Source organism: Rhamphochromis sp. 'chilingali' (assembly GCF_963969265.1).
Source record: "Rhamphochromis sp. 'chilingali' genome assembly, chromosome: 17".
NCBI lineage: Eukaryota > Metazoa > Chordata > Actinopteri > Cichliformes > Cichlidae > Rhamphochromis > Rhamphochromis sp. 'chilingali'.
The window spans coordinates 14,938,293-14,959,266 of NC_137944.1; the positions used below are offsets into that span (position 1 = coordinate 14,938,293).

Consider the following 20,974-nt stretch of genomic DNA (forward strand, 5'->3'; position numbering starts at 1 on the left):
TTAGTGAAAATGAGCTTTTTGTTTGCTTAAATATTTTTAATTTGTAAAAAGCAAAAAAACAAAAAACAATCCCCCCCCACCCAAAAAAAAAGAGTGTGTACCCACACACACACCAGTGAAACCTAACACACCTAGAACACTGTGTGTGTGTGTGTGTGTGTGTGTGTGTGTGTGTTGGGGACATAGCTGCATCTTGGCAGAGGATGTTGTTAGCTGTATACAGCCATAAAAGACAATTACCGCTATAACCTTTTATGGGGTGCAAAGCGCTGCGAGGCGAGAGGACACAAAACAAAAAAGACACCGTGGGCTTCGACTGCTGAAGCCCAAAATAATACAGCCGATGTGTTTCTCCTCAGCTCAGATTTGACAAGGGCGCTTAGGCTAATCTGTCATGAGCCATCACAATTTACAAGAAGAGGAAAAACCCCGCATCTTTTTAAATGTATTTTGGAAATTTAGGAATTTGTTTAAACACACACACACACACACACACACACACACACACACACACACACACACACACACACACACACACACACACACACACACACACACACACACACACACACACACACACATTTTGAGGTCAAACTGTCCAACTGGCTTTGGAGTAATGGTGTAGGTCTAGTTTAAAATATGGCCCCTTCATTTTAGTGTTAAGACTGGTTCAAGTCTCTGCATGCTGGAGAAAATATTTGACACAAAGAGACCAGCAAATCCGATCTGAGCTACAGTTGCATGGTGTCCTGATCGATCAAAGACAGGAGGAGCAGGTAATTCAGCTTTCATTAAGGGGCTGTACAGAAACTATCGATTATGCTGCTTGGAGGCTAAGTCGTCCTTTAGTCCACAACTGGAGTGCTGTTGTGACGCGTTGGGGGGGGGGGGGGGACGACGACGCAGATGGACCCAAACTTCAAAGACTCGGCCAGAGACAGTGCAATAAAACGCCTGGTCTGCTATACTGTCTGGCATTCCAGTTTTAATGGCTTTATGGCCGTCCAGACACAATTAGGCCGCTTCCAGAATGGCACCCATTTGTTTTTTTCTTCTCTTTCTGTGAGACTGCGGTCTGGACAAAAGGCCCGAGCGGAAATGATCAGTTTTATTGGATTCTCCTCGACGGGGACGCGCAGGACTCACGGTCATTTGGAGGGATCCTTTGTTTCTACCTGGGAACCTTCCGCCCCTTGCTCCTTTGCCGGGCCTTCCTAAAGGAAAAGGTAGCAATAAAGTGAACAGCAGACACAGCAGTGAGACTTGTGTCTATAAACACGAGTATGTTGCAACACCGGAGCATTTCTCTAAATCATACCCAACATAAACGAAACGTCACCTCCGTGACATCCTCCTTTCCTTAATCTGCTGCATTCTATCGGATTCAGCATTAAAATAACAACGCCTGCGCAGTGCTGCCTCCCCAACGCTGCAATCCCCACGAATCACCAGAGGGTGGCGACACTGTTCTACATCACCCCTCTGCTTTTTGTAACACCCCCTCCCTAATGAGCCTGCACTGGGAACAAACTGTAGCAACATTTTAAGAGTCCAGAGGAATAATTTCACACCTTTTTACAGTCTCAGTGTAGAAGCTGCTTCATGAACCTGCAGCTCTGCGGGGAGGAATGAAAAAGCCTGTGGCTGCTGGATTACTGCTTGCACACCCAAGTAGTCGCTGTGTTCACTCTTGTCGTCCTGTTGTCGTATTTAAAGGTAAACGCCTTAAATTAAATAATTAGTTTAACAGCAAGACTTTGCTAAAATCTGCATCCTCCCGCTCAATTGTTCATTAATTATTTCAAAAATGCATATGTTTAAAATAAGATATAATATGTGATTTTTTCCACACGGAATAATTAAGTTTACAATCCGTATTATTATTATTATTATTATTATTATTATTATTATTATTATTACTTAAAATATTACTAAAAATAACAAAACTATTACCTTAAAACAATATTAGTTAATAATTACATTATGATATTAGTAAAGTTAAATAATTAAAAACGTAATATTACTAATACTACTACTGATCATTATTATAGACGGTAATCGTAATTATTTAAGGTAAAGTAGTGAAATCTAAATATTTTCAATTTAGTATTATTAATATTTTTTCAAGCATGATTTGTGGTAATTTATTGCCCATTTATGGTAACAATATAATCTAATTTTACCAACAATAACAAAACAACAGCAACAACAACGATAATAATAATAATAACCGGTTATATTGCACGGATAGACAAATATAATGAAAACTAACTTGTGAAAATATGTTTTAATGGCACGAGCCATTTTGTAAGATCAAAAGAAAATATACAGATGTTTTTATGTGGTAGATAATCAAAAACTATTTCTATAAGTATACTATACTTTTAGAAATATTTCTTTAAGTACTACTAGATAGATAGATAGATAGATAGATAGATAGATAGATAGATAGATAGATAGATAGATAGATAGATTCACTGAGGTACTTGAAATAGGAAGCAGAAAGCTTATAAAATGATGATTAGTGATGATATGGCGAAACAAACCCATGAGAATTAAATTCAGCCAGTTACCCTCGGCTTATCGGGACCGTGTGAATTTCTTGCATGTGTGTTTATATCTGTGTGCGTGTTTATGTGTCTGAAGTGTTAATCCTACTCCGCAGTCCTGTGCCATAATAAAACCACGTCTCTGCTGATTGGACGAGAGCGACCAGGCCGGGGTCACATGGGTGAGTTCTTTGGTCAGAGTAAAAATGGGGTTTGGTGTAAATCTAGGGTGTATTGCTGTCATCTATCACACTACCTCGTAAAAACGACACTGAGGATTCTGGGCCAACAAATCAGAGAGAAAAAAATATGAGTTCTTATTATGTGGATGGTCTTCTTAGCAAATCTACGACGGGCAGTTCCCTGTTCCCAAACGTGGAACGAGCTTCTTGCGGCATCGGACCCCGTGGGGACGACCATAGCTCTACTCGGACTGCTGCGGCCATTGCATTTGCGCCATCCCTCTCTGGAGTTTACAGCGTTAATAATACAGTGTACCAGAGCCATACTGTGTTTACCTGCGGCTATGGCCAGGGGCAGGACGCACACTCGTCAAACTGCAGCCCGTTTGACCAGAGCCGCCTGTTCAGCGACAGCTGCTGTCACCCTGGGACTGAACCCCTAACCTCGTCGCCGGACAAACAACACCGGATGTACCCCTGGATGCGAGTATCAGGTATGTGCTGTTTCAAAGCCCCCGGGTCAGTGCGCTTACAAAACATTGTGATACTTAGACTAGTGGTTCAATTAATTTCGTGAAGCCATTGGTGTTGCATGGAAAGAATCGTAAAACTTTTATTGCGCAACTAATGAGTTCTGCAGCCATAAATTCATTTGGCCAGCGCTTGTGTGTGTTCAGTACGCAGAGACCTTGCCGCTGGGGGTTTTCTCTGCACTCCTATTACTCTTACAGCCTCTTCTCCCCTTTGTGGTTGTAAAAAAAAGACCGGCCTGTTGTGTAAATCAGCTCTCCTGCACTCTGCAGCCCCTTTCTAATTGGTTCTGCATTGCAGAGGCTCTGGTATTTTCAGAAACCTGGATCAATATGCGCCACTACTGGCCGCTACACGGGGAAGTCAGATGAAAATGAAACATAGTAATATTTTTTGAAGTGGGAGCTGTAAGTAGTTTCTTCGGTGTGTAGAGCCTGGCTGGCTTTTAATTGGAAAGGCATGCAGAGTATCAAAGGAGGCATGAACCAAACACCCCAGCAGGGCCACTTTAAATTGTTGCAAAGATGCTTTAAAAAAAAAGTTGTGTTAGCGAATGCGTGTGTGCAGGTGGTAATTGAGTAATTACAGGCTGCAATTAAATATGCACTTACAAATGAATTATAGACATTTAAATCTGCTGGTTTTTATTGTAAGATCCAATTTTAAGTACACTTTAATTAAAAAAATACAAATACAGTCCCACATTACAATAACGTTATTTCTGTTCACGCATCTCATCTTCCACAGATCCAAATCGAAAGCGAGGACGGCAGACCTACTCCCGACACCAGACGCTGGAGCTGGAGAAGGAGTTCCACTTTAACCGCTACCTGACCCGCAGACGCAGGATCGAGATAGCCCATGCCCTCTGCCTCTCAGAGAGACAGATCAAAATCTGGTTTCAGAACCGCAGGATGAAGTGGAAGAAGGACCACAAGGACGAGCCGAGCAACGAGGAACAGCACCGTGATAGTCAGGCACCGTCGGAAGGCAGGGAACCCAAAAGTGAAGAGACCCAAAGCGGCCGTGTTGACTCAGGAACAACTGAAAAGTAACAGAAGAGACGGACAGAAAATCAAACTAAAGAAATATAATGTGTTAAATATTGTGTTGGTATGCATCGAATATAACTTCTGACATAACATTTAGGCACTAAGTCTTATTAATCTTTTGACAGTAATCCACATTAAAACATTACACTGCTCTTCTGGATTTCATATTTAAACCAGCACTAAAAATGCTTCACGTGACAAATACTAACTACCTACCCTAACTAGCCTGTATTTTTATATCCTCCGCATATATCCCATAGGAGTACTACAAATATGGCACATTTTGGACTACAGAAAACTACTACTGAGTTAACATTCCTTCAGCAAAAAACGACCTAGTATTTACCTTATAATTTTCAAAAACTGACACGGAAATGTAAACACGAACTGAGCTGGTGATTTAATTGATGGTTTCCTGTTTTCTACCATACAATTGATGTGCCTTATTTTGAACCGGTAAAGGCAAATGTTTTATTTGACTGATTTTGATAAAAGAATTCCTGAGTTTCTTCTTCTCCCTCCCCCCTTTTAATTAACATGGATTTTAATCCGCCTGCTAGGGGTGAGGATTTAACTATCGACGCAAATATTTGTTTAGTTTTGCATGTAACCTACCTCAGATTCCTCACCCGCTCACTATACCGTCAGCGATTGTGCCGTAGGCTACTGTGGATATCTAGCTTTACAGATTAGTCTTTTAAATACATGTACCGTTATCCAGCTGGCAATATCCATCATTTTATAATCAGAGAAATATTCCAGTACAGTGAGCAAATGCTGCTGGCTTTCAATCAAAGTCTGCTAGGCTTGTAGTCTGTCCTGTAAATGAAGTGAACGCGCAATCATTTAATAAAAATGATTTTACCCTCTCTATTTGGTTTCATTCCATATTTACCGTGTTATTAAAAATATCCATCCAAGAAAAGGATTGTAATCGCGCCCTGGGTCGAGTAATATTGTGTTCACAGTTACCATTATGTGACCTTCAGTGTGACCAGTATTGGGTTGCATGTAATGAGACATGTTACAGTCCATAATGGGGGTTAGGTAAACAGTGAAGTTGGGGAATGTGAGCTATGAGGATGCGAGATGGGACAGGCTGCAGATGAAGGGAAATTACTGTTGAACTCTGCTTTCCCTCCTCGCTGGGTAAGATGGCGCCTGACGCTGACCTGCCCTCCTCCCTCCCTCCTTTTTCTGTCTCTTTCTCTCCCCTCGTCCCTCTCCCTCCAGCTCTGGGCCATAAATCCGTTGTTGTTTATGAAAATTTACAACATAGCCATACAAGTTTACGACGCGGCCCGGGTTCCTATTGGCCGCAGCTTGTCACGTGGCGGGGGGGCATGAACATGAACTTTTTTTTTCGCCCCGTTTTTTTTATATTTAATTTTCAATTGCGGGATAGAGGAGCCTTTCATTTAACGGTCTCGGACTTCCACGGGAACCTTTTCACAGTCGACCTTCGACATTTTACCATCTCTCACATCTGCTTTTGGGGATTTTTTTAAGGGGTCGGGGGTGAGATGTTAGGCAGAACCTCGACGAGCAAGGAGCTTATAGTAAGACATGCCTGGATCATTTGGGTGCCTAGGTAACGGAAAAATGAGACGAAGGAACCGACCCCCATGGAGAAACAAGTAAGGGGTCTCAGCCGGGAGACTTTTCTCTGTCACTGCACCTGCCCACTCCCTCCAGTCACCCCCCCTGTGTTTACATGCAGAGACCTTCTCAAGGTAAGGCAGCTTACGCTCGTCAGCCAGTGCATGTGGTTGACAATGTACTTATTTGCATCTTCTTAAAGCAAGCAACTTACTTTATGGTTTCTCCTGCTTTGATTTTGGTTAGAGACTGAAATCTTGGAAAGAAATGGTTTCGTGTTACACTTGATCTTCATCAGGATTCCCATCACTGATGCTTCGTGTTAAATCTGATTTATCAGATTTACAAGCTCTTATTTGATGATGATAATTATTATCGTTACTAATATTTTAACATGGTTATTCATTTTTGCAGTGATCTTAGTGTTGTTGTAGGCTGTCTGGATTGTATTTGTTGTTGGATTTAAATGGGGGTGTGCTTTCGGGTGGGTGGATGATGGGCAAAGTAAGCGCTCTTTGACGCCCTCCTGTGGAGGCAGTGGGGCTATCGCGCTTGCAGCTCGTCGTGGTTTGTTTTGTTTTTTTTGCTGCAAATGAGAAAGGTCGACATCTGTGCATCCACGTGTTTTATTCTATTGCCTTGTATGTGTGCATGTAGGCCTCAGCGTGATGTGCATGGAATTAATGAACAGGATGACAACCACTAAACGTTATTAAACTTAAAAATGCTTTTTTAAATGATCAGATATTTTAATTGCAAAATGTTTCTTTGCATAGATGCTCTTGTTAGCGGTATTCCCGAAAGTAAAATCAGAGAGTCATGTATGTTGCTAGACTGCAATTAATATTTAATAAAATGCATCGATGCAAAAAAAGCATGCAATGTATCCCCCAATCAGTTCTAACAGGGTGATTTAAATGCATCAAATGCAGTGATAAATCTCCCTGTTGTAAGTCATTTCTGCATAAAGAGTATGATTTTACTTTCCTTTCGATTTTTTTTTTTTTTGCTTGAACTACCGTAATTTCTTGGGGTAACACGTGGATTATAGGCCACGAAAAAGAAAGTGATTTTAAATGTTTTCTCAAAAGCTACTACGAGTGCGTGTGTGTGTCTGCAAAGTCGGATAGCACCGCCCCCTCCCTTCACCAGTGACCATCGTACCCCCTTCACCCCTCTCTCAACCCGACAAGTCAGACACCAGCGCGCACTCACTCCGTTGCTCTCCTTTCTTTTCGATGCCTGTGTTTTAGTTCCTGGGTGTGTCCCTGGCTCAACTCAGAGAAGTAATTTTCGTGGGAACTTTGTTGCCATTGGCCAACCATAAATCAGCTGTTGTTGCTCGACTGTTTAACCAACACAAACTCCGCGCATAGCGCTCCTCTCCTTGTGGGCCCACACTGGGTGTGTAGGAGCCCGGTATTCACCCTTCCTAAAGTCGTGCCTTCTGGGTGTGTGTGTTAACGCACTCTCTCTCCCACACACATACCTGGGACTGAATAAATCCATCTCACTGTTCCTGTCAATCCTAACACAGGAATGGGCTTGTGCTGGTCAAACGCTCTGCTCCGGGGAAACGGCATGTGGAGGAAACCTTAGGACAAGTCACTGCCTTTGAGAGGCGAAGGTGCCATAAAAATTCCACAGGGAGTAAAACAAACGGGAAGCGCCTGACTGCGCCATGCCTGCTACGCTTCTTTTAAAATTTGTGATTTCCTTCGTGAATTAATTTGAAAGAAAGTCCAAAGCTGACGAACCGTTTTCAAATGGTGAATCGGCTGGGGTTTATTAAGCAATGATACATAACTGCTGGAGGGAATAGCTTCTAACATATCTAAAAATAACATTATTGTTTATTATCAATAATATTTTTGACGGTTTAACTGATCGATTGCAGAGTTGTGTTGAGAAATTGTTTTGGGAATTTTTTTAATGATCACAGTGGCACAAATGACGAGAAAATCTCAAGATCGCCTTTTCTCTGTCATCGTAAATACGTATGTGCTTTTTGTATTAACCCCTAAAAATATAAATATGCAGTTCAGCTTTCACCACACTCGCAAAATAATGTTAAAGTTTGATTGAGTATTCTACATTTCGAGGACTTAAAAAGCATCAAATTCACTCCTAAGCAGCAAATCCTTTCACCGTGTCATTTTTGCAATAAAGTCTATTTTTTCCACCCCTCCACTAATTTCATTAAATTCAAAAGTCATACTTAGCAAAGCCCCGGGCTTTGTAGTTTCTCATGTTATAAAAAAAGAAGAAATAATCTATCTTTAGCTTATATGTAAACAAATAAAAACACGAGAAACTGCAGCTTGGCATGATTGACTGTTTAAAGGTCAATATAGCAGAGGAGTCGCCGTTAAATAAGAGCAAAATAACATCGGGTTTGGCGCAAAAGGATTGTAATAGCTATCATCTGAGCATCTGTTCCATGGAGGCCCATAGTTATATATTTTAACCTGCTTATAAACGACATTCGTGTGTTCATATAAAGCCCATATTTATAGTTATTAATTTTTCAAAGTGGCGTAAAAATCAGGCCTCGGATAGCACATTCTGTGGCTTTATTCGATAAAGTGATGTTTAGCTTTTATTCTTCCCCCAAACATTTATTCATTAGTCTTTTTTTTTGCTCTTGAAGTCGTTCAAATATTTCACGATAGGGCTATATCATATGAGAGAAAACGCAGCTCTGTTGCGAATGGGCTTTTATTCTATTAAGTGCGCAGACTGTTTACACTCATAGCCCATCATAACATGCATAACGGATTCTGATCGAATTATTTCTGTACACTATCACCGCCGAGATTGCACTCTCAGCATGTCACTTGTTGTATTGTTCAGGAGCTTTTTTTTTTTTTTTTTTTTTTTGCCGCAATGGTCGTTAACCTCCGAATGACCCCGTGTGCAGCCCACGCCTCGGAAAGCGCCGCAGACACGCAGTGCAACTGTTGAACCAGAGGATGGCGCACCACGACAATCCAAAACACCCAAAGCCCCGGCTCAGAGTTTGCCCTAGCCACGAGCGCAGGGAAAGCGCGCACCCTTTATATCCCACCCAGTATTTCCTGCGTGCACGAGTTTACCTCTGGAGGTCACCGAGCAGGATTTACGACTGGTCAACAAAAGCACGTGATTCTTCGCCATACCCCATATTTGGGTGCCTACGTAAGAGAGAATCAAGTCCATGTCCCACTCATTTCCATAATTCATCATAAATTGTGCAAGGGTGCTATAGGACGCGCTAAAGCATAAGAGCCACAAATCAAGAACACAGGTTATGCTATTTTACCTCTAAAAATAACCATAAAAAACAAGAGCAATACCTACAACAAGCAAACGGTGGAACTGTCAACAAATGAGCTCCTATTTTGTGAACTCATTCTGCGGTCGCTATCCCAATGGCGCGGACTTCCAGTTACATAATTATGGAGACCACAGTACGGCAAACGAGCAATATAGAGACTCAACAGCCATGCATTCCAGCAGGTATGGCTACGGCTACAACGGGATGGACCTAACAGTCGGCCGGACCAGTACCGGACACTTTGTGGGAAGCGAGCGGACACCGGGCTACTCCCCGAGTCACTCAGCGGCGACAACACCCGCGGTGGAGCCTGTCAGGTACAACCAGTCCGCAAACAGCACCGGGAACTCGTCTCTATCGCCTCCACCTGACTCTCTACCGTGCTCCTCGGTCGCCAGCTCGTCCCCAGTGACCGAGACACAGTCTCAGCACAGAGCTGTGAAAAACTCCATAACGACCCCGTGCTCAACCCCGTGCTCAAACTCGAATGGAGCCACGCTGCTGCTCAGCCGGGACTGTGTGTCCAAAGCTTCCCCTCTGGAGGAAGAGAAGCCCGCGGGAAGTGCACCGACAACTCCTCAAAATGTAACCGACTCAACACAGCCTCAGATATACCCGTGGATGAGAAAACTACACATAAGTCACGGTAAACTGCTTTGTTTAATGACTTCGTACTGATTTTGATCTTTTGCAAAAAACAAAAAGCTGTTGTCTGACTGTTTGTTTAAAAGAAAGACAGAAAGAAAGAAAGAAAAGGGACGTGGTATCATCTTATTTAGGACATTTTATGAGCACAAGCCAAATTTTGGCCATTCTGGCGTTAAAGTGATAGAAAGAGCACAAATAAACGTAGTTTTGGAAAAGGGGCATGTGGCGCTATGTGCACCTCTCACCTGTTTGGTTTATATTTGGTTAGCTAGACTATCAGGTACGGGATAGTGTAGCAACAGATGCGAGGTTAGACTAGTTAAATGTATCTGACCCTTTTCTACACTTGATATTTACTAAATGTGCGTTTTAAAATGGCTTTAAATAAAAAGAGGATACTTCAAATATTTTTTGCTATTAACCCTCTTTCTATGGACTCAGTAGTAAAAGTGTGTGGTACCTTGTTACTTGTAAGTTTTAACCATTCAAGCTCTACAAGGTGCCAGTCGTGTGGCAGCGATTAAGACATTCATACCTATAATATTACCAAACACAGTATTGTAAAATTGAAAGAAACGTGTTCAGGAAAGTTGGCGCAAAAGTAAAATTATTATTTAATTCTTCTGCGTCTGATCTGTTTTCTCTTTTTGTGTGTGTGTACAAGATTTGTCTGGGCCAGAGGGGAAGCGGGCCAGAACTGCATACACTCGGTACCAGACCCTCGAGCTGGAGAAGGAGTTCCACTTCAACCGGTACCTGACCCGCAGGCGGAGGATCGAGATAGCCCATGCCCTCTGCCTCTCAGAGAGACAGATCAAAATCTGGTTTCAGAACCGAAGGATGAAGTGGAAGAAGGACAACAAACTGAAAAGCATGAGCATGGCGGCTGCAGGCGGAGGAGCCTATAGGCCCTGATTTTTACACCTTTTAATCCTGAAAAAAAGAGCACTTCAAAAAACAAACAAAAAAACAAAACAAAGATTGTCATATCAACTTCTCCTCCTATTCCAAAAAAGCGCAGAGACTTAGCGGGCTGTGTGAGAGAAGGGACAGAGGAGTGGGTCACCCTATCTATAAACCTTCTTTATGTCCAACAATATAATTTCATTTTTATCCCTACCGTGGTTATGCTTATGTGAGTAAAATGCATTATGTACAGTTCTGTCTAGATTTAGAAAATGAAAAAAAGAGACATGAAAATAAATGTTTGCTTAAATTATTTCTTGTTCAGACGGAAAAAAAAGTTAAATAAATAAAAGCTTCCCGCCTAGCGCAAATAAATCCATATTTTCTGTGTGATGCACTCAACAATAACAGCTTAATAAGTAGAAGGTTCAGGTTGAGCTACATTTGTGTTTGACCTTTCTTTTCTCTGTATGTACTGTATATGTATGTATTTATTTGTTTGGTGTATTGTACCGAGTTGTCAGATAACTTGCTTCCAAAAGTAGAACCAGCAGTAAAAGCCTTGTGTGGTTATTGTATGTGTTGTGAACACACGTGGACAAAGGTGCCGACTCACCCTTGTATGTACATTAGCTGTGCCTTGTATCTTACTTTTCTTTTCTTTTCTTTTCTTTTCTTTTCTTTTCTTTTCTTTTCTTTTCTTTTCTTTTCTTTTCTTTTCTTTTCTTTTCTTTTCTTTTCTTTTCTTTTCTTTTCTTTTCTTTTTTTTTTGCAGGAGCTGCTTTTATTCTCCTTCTTTCCTTATTATTTTATTATTATATTTTTTTTCTTTTTGCGTTCTTCATCTGGGCGCAATATCCGAGTAAAAGCGTGTTTTAGCTGTTTTTAGGGTCCCACCGTAAATCTTATCGCAATGTGTATTATCTCCATCGTGATAAGCTTTTTTTTTTTTGTAAATGTTTTTCAAAAGACTGGAAGTCAAACTATAGTATGATAATAATAATGATGTTCATGATGACGACGATGATGGCCAGAATAATAAACTTTGTACTGGAATGGCAACACCTCACTGAGTGTACGTTTTTGTCAAATCTTTCAGATTCAGGGCTGCTGTTTTATGGCGGAGAAGATTTGGGGAGTTTTGCTGGTTGATCTAAAAATCTTAAAGCCACTTGTATGAGCTCTCAGGAAAAAACCAAGCTGGCAAAGTTTCCTCAAATCTCTTTGAATTCAACAGGTCCTCTCGTATTAAAGCATCCAGTTTTACTCACCTTGCTCAGGCGCTGGGGTCCTTAACTGACTTCAGGGGCCGTGGGTCCCCTCTTTGCGCACAGACTCCCGAGCTATTCCCAGAGAATTAGCTCGACTTTTCTTGCTGTAAACTTTATTAGGGCCGTTTCTGGTTCTCTGACATTTGGGTGCTAAATGAATGGGGGGTTTGTCTATGAATTCGATCGTAAAAATCATCCGGAGAGCGGCCAGATAGGCTCACTGGCCATAAACGGTCACGTGGTAGCCATTAAAGTAAGTTTTATGGTTTTGGGGAGTTGACAGTATATTGCACATAACATATAATCGCACTGACGGCGAGGCTTCGTCTGACTCTCTCTTTGCAGGCTGTAAGTGTTACTTGACCGGTACAGACCAGCTCTATTGCTCAGTCTTGCCTCAGTATGGACCGGACGTTCTCCAGGATGGGGACCGCGTCTGTGGGTAAGTTTCACCAGACTAGACGGTAGCTTGAGAACAGCCAGTCTGTGTTAAACAGCCTTATTATTGTATTCGCTCCCTCTATTCGTCCCTATTAGTCCATTACACTAATTTGTCAGTTGTGGAGTGCTGAATACTGGTCTCGGCAGATGTTGCGCAGGGTTGGGTCCAGCTCATGGCTATTTAATTGCTTCCTTCCCTGTGTAACTTGTTTCCCTCCATCTGTGGTGTAACTCATAATCCATTTTTACATCTTGGATAATTATCTGTGTCCATTTCCACCCCCACAAACTTCAACTTGTTGTCGTTTTATTACATTGGAGAAGTCACAGAGCGTGCGCCAGAAAGTTTCCAGGGGGCTCGTGGAGCGTGTAGATTTCCTTGATAAAGTTAAGGGTTAATGCAGGCCTACAGATTTACAGCTCGCTTGATTGGATTCTGTATGTGCTGATGACTTCTGAAACTTGTGGGTCCATCGCTAAAACAAAAGTTGCAGTTGTTATGCTGAGCGCTGCATGCGCGCCACATGTTGGCACGGTATTTGGCTTTAGGGCAGGCTGTAAACTGTCAAGTAAACACAACAAGGGAAGAAACAACAGCAGGGACACGTTTAAAAGGAATTCCGTTTTGTGTCAACCAAGTTGGTTGAAAAGTTCAGATGACCTCTTAAAAGTCACTCTCGCTTTGTGGTGATCTTTTGTCCGAGCAGAGTCGGGGCCAAACGGGTCACTAGTGGACACAGATTCACAGAAACATGATCTGAAAATGAAAGTGTAAACTGTATATTGTTGTTTTTTTTTTCATTTAATTCATTTTTTTCCTATCCCGCACTACAGGATGTGTTACTGCGCCTTCTCTTCGTTGAAACTTCCGGTGCAAATACGCACGAAATCGAATAAAACTGAAAATATTTTGATTTTATAAGTCTTATCATGTTTTGCCAGCCAAAAAACTTGCTGAATGTCTGAATGAACTTTGGTGAATTTGTTGATTCAGCGGGTTTTCAAAGGTCATGCTGTCCGCCAGTCTGAATAATTTAAATATCAAAGTTTCTCTGTTTTTGTGCAGATGCCTTCATCATGTTTTTTATTCATCGGTGAGTTCTGAACCTTATGACACGAAAACAAATATTTATATCGTCAAATGACTTCAAATCGTTTATACTTTAGTATATGTTCACCAATGCTGGTAGGTATTTAAAATCTTGGCACCTTTAAAAAGTGTCTTGAATTGCTTAAATCGTTTTGATTTCTTCTCATCATTATCATCAAGAAATCCAAAAATTCGGCATTTGCATTTTGTTCTCCCAATCCTTGAAGCAGTGCTTTGCGAGTTTTTTGCACGCGTGTGTAAAGTAAACGCCAGCCTAACAGAAACACAAATTTATACTTTTTCCAGTTTGATTTGAGACATATTGAAAATAAAGCAGGACGGGGTGGAGGAAGGCTGTTTGGAAATTAAAATCCTTGCCAATATTTCAAAAGGAGATACTTCGACAGGGCCCCATGTGCGGCATACTGCCAGGCAGAGAAAGAGAGAGAGAGAGAGAAAGAGGGGAGCGCAGCAGGTTCATCTGGAGGTCAGCCACAGCACCAAGATAAATCTGCATCCTCTCTGAGCCACCAGCAGAGCTCGCTTTAGGCCAAGTTCACTGTCACCCTGCTGCATAGAGAGAGAGGAAAAAAACCCACAGTGGCACATCCGCGGTAGCGCGCACACGCACACACTCACGTTAATGACACGTTTGCTTGGCGTTGCCTATAAGCATAATGCGTAAAAATGAAATTACCAAAGGATGGAGAGCCTGTGGTAATATCCTGCACGAGAGGAAAAGACTGCGCAAGAATAGTGGGAGGAAAACTTGCAGTGTTGCCTTCAACAAAGACTTTTGGCTGCTGTGGTTGCTCTAACACTAATGAGTGATTTGCATATTTTACGGCCCTATTAGTCTTGAGTGGGAGCCCGCCGGATTTATCTTACGTCTTTGGGAACATCACAAAGCTACAATTGCATTTTAGATCTTGTGATGGCATCTTTGCTGCTTATAAATTTTTTTGACAATGATCATTGTGATGGCATGAAATGTAGACATTGTTAAAATCAGCTTTTTCGTTTCAAACGGTATGGAGTGATGCGCGGGGGCGGGGGCGGGGGGGTATCTCACTGGGCTGGGGCTGATGAGAGCGAGATAGCTGCAGAAGAGGAGGAAAAATTGGGGTCAAAAGTTTACGCGCTGAACAACTCTCCGTCATCTGTTCACTCGGAGCCTGATGCCAGCCTTATAATAGCGATCTTGACTCTCCACACAAAAGACAGAATAGCTTTGCATTACATATGTTGCATGGTGCACTCCAGGTGAACCCTGGATGCGCAGTGACCTCGCGTTTGAAACCGGGGGAGGAGACCCCCCACCCGTCCCCAGCAACAAGATTGAGTGGTTGGCGTTTTATTAGGGCGGCTGATTGGTGAATTTCCTTTGAATAAATTGCATTTGATATGTTTGGGGACGAGGGCAAAATTAGCATTTTGAGGATTGATACTCTCGACCCGGTCACAGGGTAATGCGAAGGCCCTCGGCCCCCAACATGAGCCCCCGGATCCCTTAAAAAACATTTAGCTCCACTCTTCCTGATCAACTGAATAGAAGCCTTTAAAAAAACTGAAATGGCACAGATGTTGCGCCTCATAAATAGACCGGCTTATATAGATATATAGTATCAATATATTGTAGTTTTGAGTGGTTTTTTTCATAAGGTCTACTTAGTGGCATTCAATGAAATAACGCTATTTTAAGCAAGTTCAAATAGTGAACGGTTTGTGAAAGTTGTAAGGGCACAATGGGAACGCGACAATTGACAAGAATAATAACATATAACAATAAATGTCGATTTTTTAATTTAAAAAATACATTAAGGTCTTGCTTCTTCCTTTAATCTTAATACTGATTATACACAGTCAGCAATAATTGCAGAGAAAAAGGTTAAATAAATAAATAAATCAATTACATGAGCATAAAATCAGTGTAAAAAACAATTCTTCTTAAAAGAACTAACAAAATCTGAATGTATCACCATTTTCGTTTTCTCTGGAACCTCTTTTTAACACGTTAAAAAGAGGGGGAAAAGAAGATAAACATTTGAAGGCACAAATATTTAAAAATGAATTAAAATTCATCAGTGGAAAATCTACACAATTGCAGGCCTGCGTATTCTGACTGGTAGAAAATCAACACATTACGCTTATGTGTCGCTTATCTACTTAAAAAAAAATCTGCGCCTTGCAAAGGATAGGAGCGTTTAAATGTCCAAAAACAATTGGATGAGCTCCGTTCCACATTTCTTTGATTCAAAGTCTTTTTTTAATAATTTCATTGAAAACTAAAAAGTCATTAATGACGGACAGACAGCGAATTCGTTCGCATTAAAAACACAAACAACATATGCTGATTGTACACACGTTTTATTCTCATAAATGACAACATGCACTGAACTTTAAAAAAAAATGTCTTCAGTTTGTTTTATGCAAATATCTACACTCAGTGTTAGACATTGGTTATCTGTATATTCCTTGCTGCTGTGGCTCTCCTTGAAATGCATGTCTAATAAATTAACCTTTAAAAATGTAATTGCTTGAACATTTTTTGCTGCAGTGAGTCCGTGGATTATATTTCTTGGCTTTCAGGTTCTGAAATTCTACTCCCAACTGCAAACCCCCCTTCACGCAGAGGAATAAGGAATATGTAGTTGCTCGTTTAGCCATTAATCCTCCAATAGTTTAAGCTCTGATTAAGTCTAATCAAAATTAGCAACGGTAGACAGAGGTTAGTGACTGTTCCTTGCATTTTGGAAAACCAATTCTTTCTTTTTTGGACGCTATGCACACGGCACACTGTGCTTAAGGATATATTTTATTATGAGCGTTTACCCATATCCAAATGTTTCCATAAAGGCAAAAATGTGTTTTTTTGCCCGAATCTGTATCCCATCGTGCACGTAGAAATGATTTTTTTACTCCATCGTCATTTAGAGCTCCATATAGACAAGAAACCTTGTGAGAGCCATCTGCAATCTGTCACCATTGTCACGGCACTTCTCTGATAATCTAAATTTACAGTAAACTGTCAGCAAAGATGTCTATTGGTCAAATAGGCCTTCAGTTCCGTGAATATGCTCTGAAAGCATCCTGCCCTTGTACAAAGCTTATTTTGTCCGAGAATAAAATTAAGGAAAGATTTCTGAAACAGAATGGAGTTTAAATGCAAAATTATGTGTACAATGTAAGTCAGTATCACGTAATCCAAATACTGTCCATTAGTCTACTGTCCACTGAATACTTTGACACTATACAGTAGCAGGACCTTACAATATATGTATGTATGTATGTATGTATGCATGCATGTATGTATGCATGCATGCATGTATGTATGCATGCATGTATGTATGTATGTATGCATGCATGTATGTATGTATGTATGTATGTATGTATGTATGTATGTATGTGTATATATATATATATATATATATATATATATATATATATATATATATATATATATATATATATATATAAGCTCTCAAAACTTTGATTCACTTTAATATGCAAAAAGGCTTTCATAGAGTAATATAAAAATACATATAGCAACAAGTAGAATGAACTGTCCATCAGAAGTCGTTTTTCACACAAGAATAACTTACAGTAAGTGGATAATAGCCGATCTGACCTGGCCCATATTTATACAAGGTATATATATATATATATATATATATATATGTATATAATAGAATGGTAGTGGACTGTAAATTTAGATATCATGTGAAGTCGTCTTACCCGTTGACATTATGTTGACATATTGCCTCTCAGGTGGTCTCTTGGCCATAAGGATACAGTGGATCTTTGGCGTAAAGTACAGCAGCTGCCATTTACAATGAGTTAGGTGCAGGAGAGCCTGTGAGATTCATAAAGTAGCAGCTTTGCCTTGCAGCAACAGTGTGCTAACAAGAAAAGAATGGCAATTTGTTTCGAGAGAGAAAAAAGGCCTTCGAGTTTTCAGTCCTCGGCAAGAGCATATCCAAAATCTAGAAGTTTAGTTATTGAGAAAAGCTGAGAAAAAAAGTCCTAAAAGAAAGTAAAACATATACTACTTCAGTCGATCTGCAGTTGATCTCTTTAGTTTTGAGGTCCCTCTTTTAAATGCAAACTTCTATCTTCTGATCTATGTCATGCAATGCAGTAGTAGTTGGACGTGTGAGCTTCTTAAATAGCTCTAGGTAATTTTACACATTTAAAACTCTTTTGGGGGACCATCCTGGGCGCTGACCCGCGCTAAGTGCTCCCCCCACCCCAACTACCCAAAGCTGAACAGAGCCCGCAAAACTGAAGTCCAAGTCCGGGGTGAACCCCGGGTCACTGCGTCTAACAGATATGAAAATGTCGCCTCTTTGGAAAAAGGGCACGCCTTGTTGTTTAACAAAGACTGTCAATGGGCAAGATTAATCAGAAACAAAATGGAAACGGTGTCACTATGGGGTCAGGCAGAAGTTATCTCTGTTTAGGGGAGCGAATAGAATAGAGGGGGGACGAGAGAGAGAGAGAGAGAGAGAGAGAAAGAAGAACATAAAGAAAATGGGGGAGAAAAGAAAGCTTAAAATATTTCCGAAAATTTGGCCTCTGGTTTCTCCATGCAGAGGCCTTGTTGATGTGGACAGCGTGGATCAGCTTTATGAAGAGCTGCTGCATCTTCAAGAAACACAGATAAAGTGTGGAAGTCACCTCGGACGTGGAGAGGAAACTGGGCCTGGACGTGATGGCTGCCGGCGAGATGAACGGTCAGAGACTTTTATATCATCTAACATGCAGTCAGGAAAAAAACAAGAAATTATACTTTACGTTCTATGATTCCAGATCGTGTGGTTGTTGTTATTATTATTATTATTATTATTATTATTATTATTATTATTATTATTATTATTATTATTATAGCTTTCTTAGTAATACTGGGCACACTGGACTTTTCTTTACCTGTTACTGTTACAACGCGGGACTGCACTGAAATCTGTGCAAACTGCTCCTTATAACGGTTTTAAATACTTCCAAATTTATTCAGAATTAGAGAAAAATGCTCAGATATAAGTCATTTTTGTTGTGCAGACTAGTTGGAGCTGGCAGGTCTTACTGTACGTGGAGGTTTAAAATCACAATGTTTTATTTTGGCATCTGGCTGTAATGCAAGACAGGTGCCTTCACGTGTTTGTCCGCTGTTTGGACGAGCTTTTCCCTGACATGTAACGCGCAGAGGCTGTTAAGCCACAGAATGCGTGCAATTAACACTTACCAAGTTTGCAACGTGATATTATCAAACAAACAGACCAGGAATAGCTTCAGATCATTGCCATGTGCTGGCAAATAAGGGGAAAGGTGCAATTTCGAGTTTTTAATGCAACAGCACTTGCCAAAGGAGGTGTCGTGCATTTATACACATTTGTGCAACTTGAGCAGCCCGTGCTTTTTTTTTTTTTTTTTAATTTGCAGCTTATGTGTGATCTTCTAGGTTTTTATAGACAAGCAAGCTTTATGCGCAGGCTTTGATGCTCGCATAGAAGCGGCTCGTCAGTGCTGGGTGTAAAGCTTCTGCATTCACCGTGCCTTTGTCAGTAATTTGAAGGCTGTTATATTACACAACACTACAGTTTGCATTGCTGTGCTGGCCTTCTTTTCTTTTCTTTTTTTTAACCCCCACTGCAGTTTCTCTTTATTAGGATGCAACAGATTAAAACTCCAACAACCTCTTTCCCTGTTTGTTGGAAATGGCGTTTTGTTTACGAAAAAAACCTTAAGGGTTTGAATTTCATATCCACTTTCTGTTTCAGGGGAGGCGGATTGTTTTAAACGCAGGAAGCCTCGCCCGCATAAGTTTGGTCCCGTGCAGTAAACAAGTTAGTTGATTGGTTTTGCTTTATATACCGTGATTTAATAAGGAAAACACTAACGTAAGCCAGTCCAAGCAGTGTTAGTGGTACCAGTGCCATGCTTTCCATTGGTTCCTGTTTACATGATGCCCACAGGACACGCCGTGATTGGTGGCTCTTCACACGTGACCAGGCAACTTTGTACATTTGACAGGGAGTAGGAGGGTTTTGTGGAGATCAGAAAAACGACAGCGCGATAAAAATTAGTATTGTTGCACTTCACAAATTAATGACCATGAGTTCCTACTTGATAAACTCCAACTATATCGAGCCTTCCTTTCCTCCATGCGACGAATATCAGCAGAGCGGATACATCCCTAACCCCGGTGATTATTACGAGCGGCCAAAAGATACGGGTTTCCCCCATCACGAAGAGCCATCCTATCCGAGGTCAAACTACACAGAATCGGGATACGATTACGGTAACGTCCCCGCCACCGGACTCGACGATTTCAACGATGGGCATCACGCGCAACCGCAACCGGTTCCACAGACCCACGGTCCTCGCCTCACGGCGGCCCCAGACGGTGGCGCAAACGCCAGCAAAGACTGCAGCCTCGCCACTGAAGTCTATCCCGGCGTAGCGAAGGGCAAGGAGCCGGTGGTCTATCCTTGGATGAAAAAGGTCCACGTTAGCAGCGGTGAGTTATCATCACGGTTAAATAACTGAACCACTGAGAAACAACCACTGGAACACACGCAAGCCTATTGAGGCAACACTAGTAGCAGCCCTTACAACAGCAATTTACGACTATCGAGCAGCAGGGTCGGTAATTAAGGACCCTCGTAAATTTTATTGCCTGTGTTCGTCTGTCGGGGCCATGTGCCTTTGTTGCTTTTTAACCCAAACTACCTCCACCACTGGAGCCGAGCCAAAGTAATATTCAGCCCCGCTGTTTTTGTTAATCATTTCCTAAGCTTGATCTGTCCCTGGATGCGAGTACTTGTGCACTCGGCATCTCCACATTAAGGTCATGTCCGTAAACTGAAACAAGACAGAGTGTAGAACAAGCGACTGCAAATTTCCACCAAACCCACAAATTCTTGCACGATTTTCGAAGCTAGAATGTGTCCAGTGGCGGATTTAAGGGTTTTGGAGTAAACGCAATCAACCTGCATGTAACACCTGCTTGCCTCCCTGTCTATGGCTTCCCCCCCCCCCCCTCCCAGTCAATGCCAGTTACAATGGAGGAGTGCCCAAGAGGTCCCGCACTGCCTACACCCGCCAGCAGGCTTTGGAGCTGGAGAAGGAGTTCCACTTCAACCGGTACCTGACCCGGCGCAGGCGGGTGGAGATTGCTCACACCATGTGCCTGTCCGAGCGCCAGGTCAAGATCTGGTTCCAGAACCGGAGGATGAAATGGAAAAAGGAGCACAAGCTTCCCAACACTAAGATTCGATCCTCAAGCTCGGCCTCAGCTTCAGCCTCGGGGGCCCAGCAGCAGCAGCAGCAGATCAAAACAGGCCAGCAGCTTGTCCCCACGCCGTGCACCGCAGGTCTATAGTGCATGAACGA

At 41.7% G+C, this 20,974-nt stretch overlaps 3 protein-coding genes across 4 annotated transcripts; all 3 read left to right on the forward strand.

Moving 5' to 3' along the window:
* The first annotated feature begins 157 nt into the window (after positions 1-157).
* LOC308385256 (homeobox protein Hox-A7-like) lies at positions 158-19,899 on the forward strand. 2 transcript variants are annotated; one of them, XM_080864083.1, is made up of 6 exons: positions 158-1,716; positions 2,666-3,225; positions 4,010-6,047; positions 12,400-12,496; positions 18,178-18,318; positions 19,763-19,899. In XM_080864083.1, the coding sequence occupies exons 2-3, from the start codon at positions 2,859-2,861 to the stop codon at positions 4,315-4,317; spliced, it is 675 nt and encodes a 224-aa protein (XP_080720209.1). In that variant the 5' UTR covers positions 158-1,716; positions 2,666-2,858; the 3' UTR covers positions 4,318-6,047; positions 12,400-12,496; positions 18,178-18,318; positions 19,763-19,899. The 2 variants fall into 2 exon arrangements, with proteins under 2 accessions (XP_080720209.1, XP_080720208.1); XM_080864082.1 differs by having other exon boundaries at positions 19,760-19,897.
* hoxa5a (homeobox A5a) lies at positions 7,403-12,046 on the forward strand. The gene is made up of 2 exons (XM_080864080.1): positions 7,403-9,875; positions 10,542-12,046. Exons 1-2 carry the CDS (start codon positions 9,281-9,283, stop codon positions 10,790-10,792), a joined length of 846 nt encoding a protein of 281 aa, XP_080720206.1. The 5' UTR covers positions 7,403-9,280; the 3' UTR covers positions 10,793-12,046.
* hoxa4a (homeobox A4a) lies at positions 19,694-20,963 on the forward strand (the record flags this gene model as incomplete). Its single annotated transcript, XM_080862342.1, has 2 exons — positions 19,694-20,099; positions 20,629-20,963. The coding sequence occupies 2 exons, from the start codon at positions 19,694-19,696 to the stop codon at positions 20,961-20,963; spliced, it is 741 nt and encodes a 246-aa protein (XP_080718468.1).
* Between the last annotated feature and the right edge of the window lie 11 nt (positions 20,964-20,974).

What these genes read in the sequence shown, in the direction of transcription:
- hoxa5a (XM_080864080.1), top strand. Translation starts at nt 9,281, where the DNA reads ATGAGCTCCTATTTTGTGAACTCATTCTGCGGTCGCTATCCCAATGGC. An exon ending in AAAACTACACATAAGTCACG is followed by an intron (nt 9,876 to 10,541) that starts GTAAACTGCTTT and finishes TGTGTGTACAAG; the next exon opens with ATTTGTCTGGGCCAGAGGGG.
- LOC308385256 (XM_080864083.1), top strand. Translation starts at nt 2,859, where the DNA reads ATGAGTTCTTATTATGTGGATGGTCTTCTTAGCAAATCTACGACGGGC. An exon ending in CCCCTGGATGCGAGTATCAG is followed by an intron (nt 3,226 to 4,009) that starts GTATGTGCTGTT and finishes CATCTTCCACAG; the next exon opens with ATCCAAATCGAAAGCGAGGA.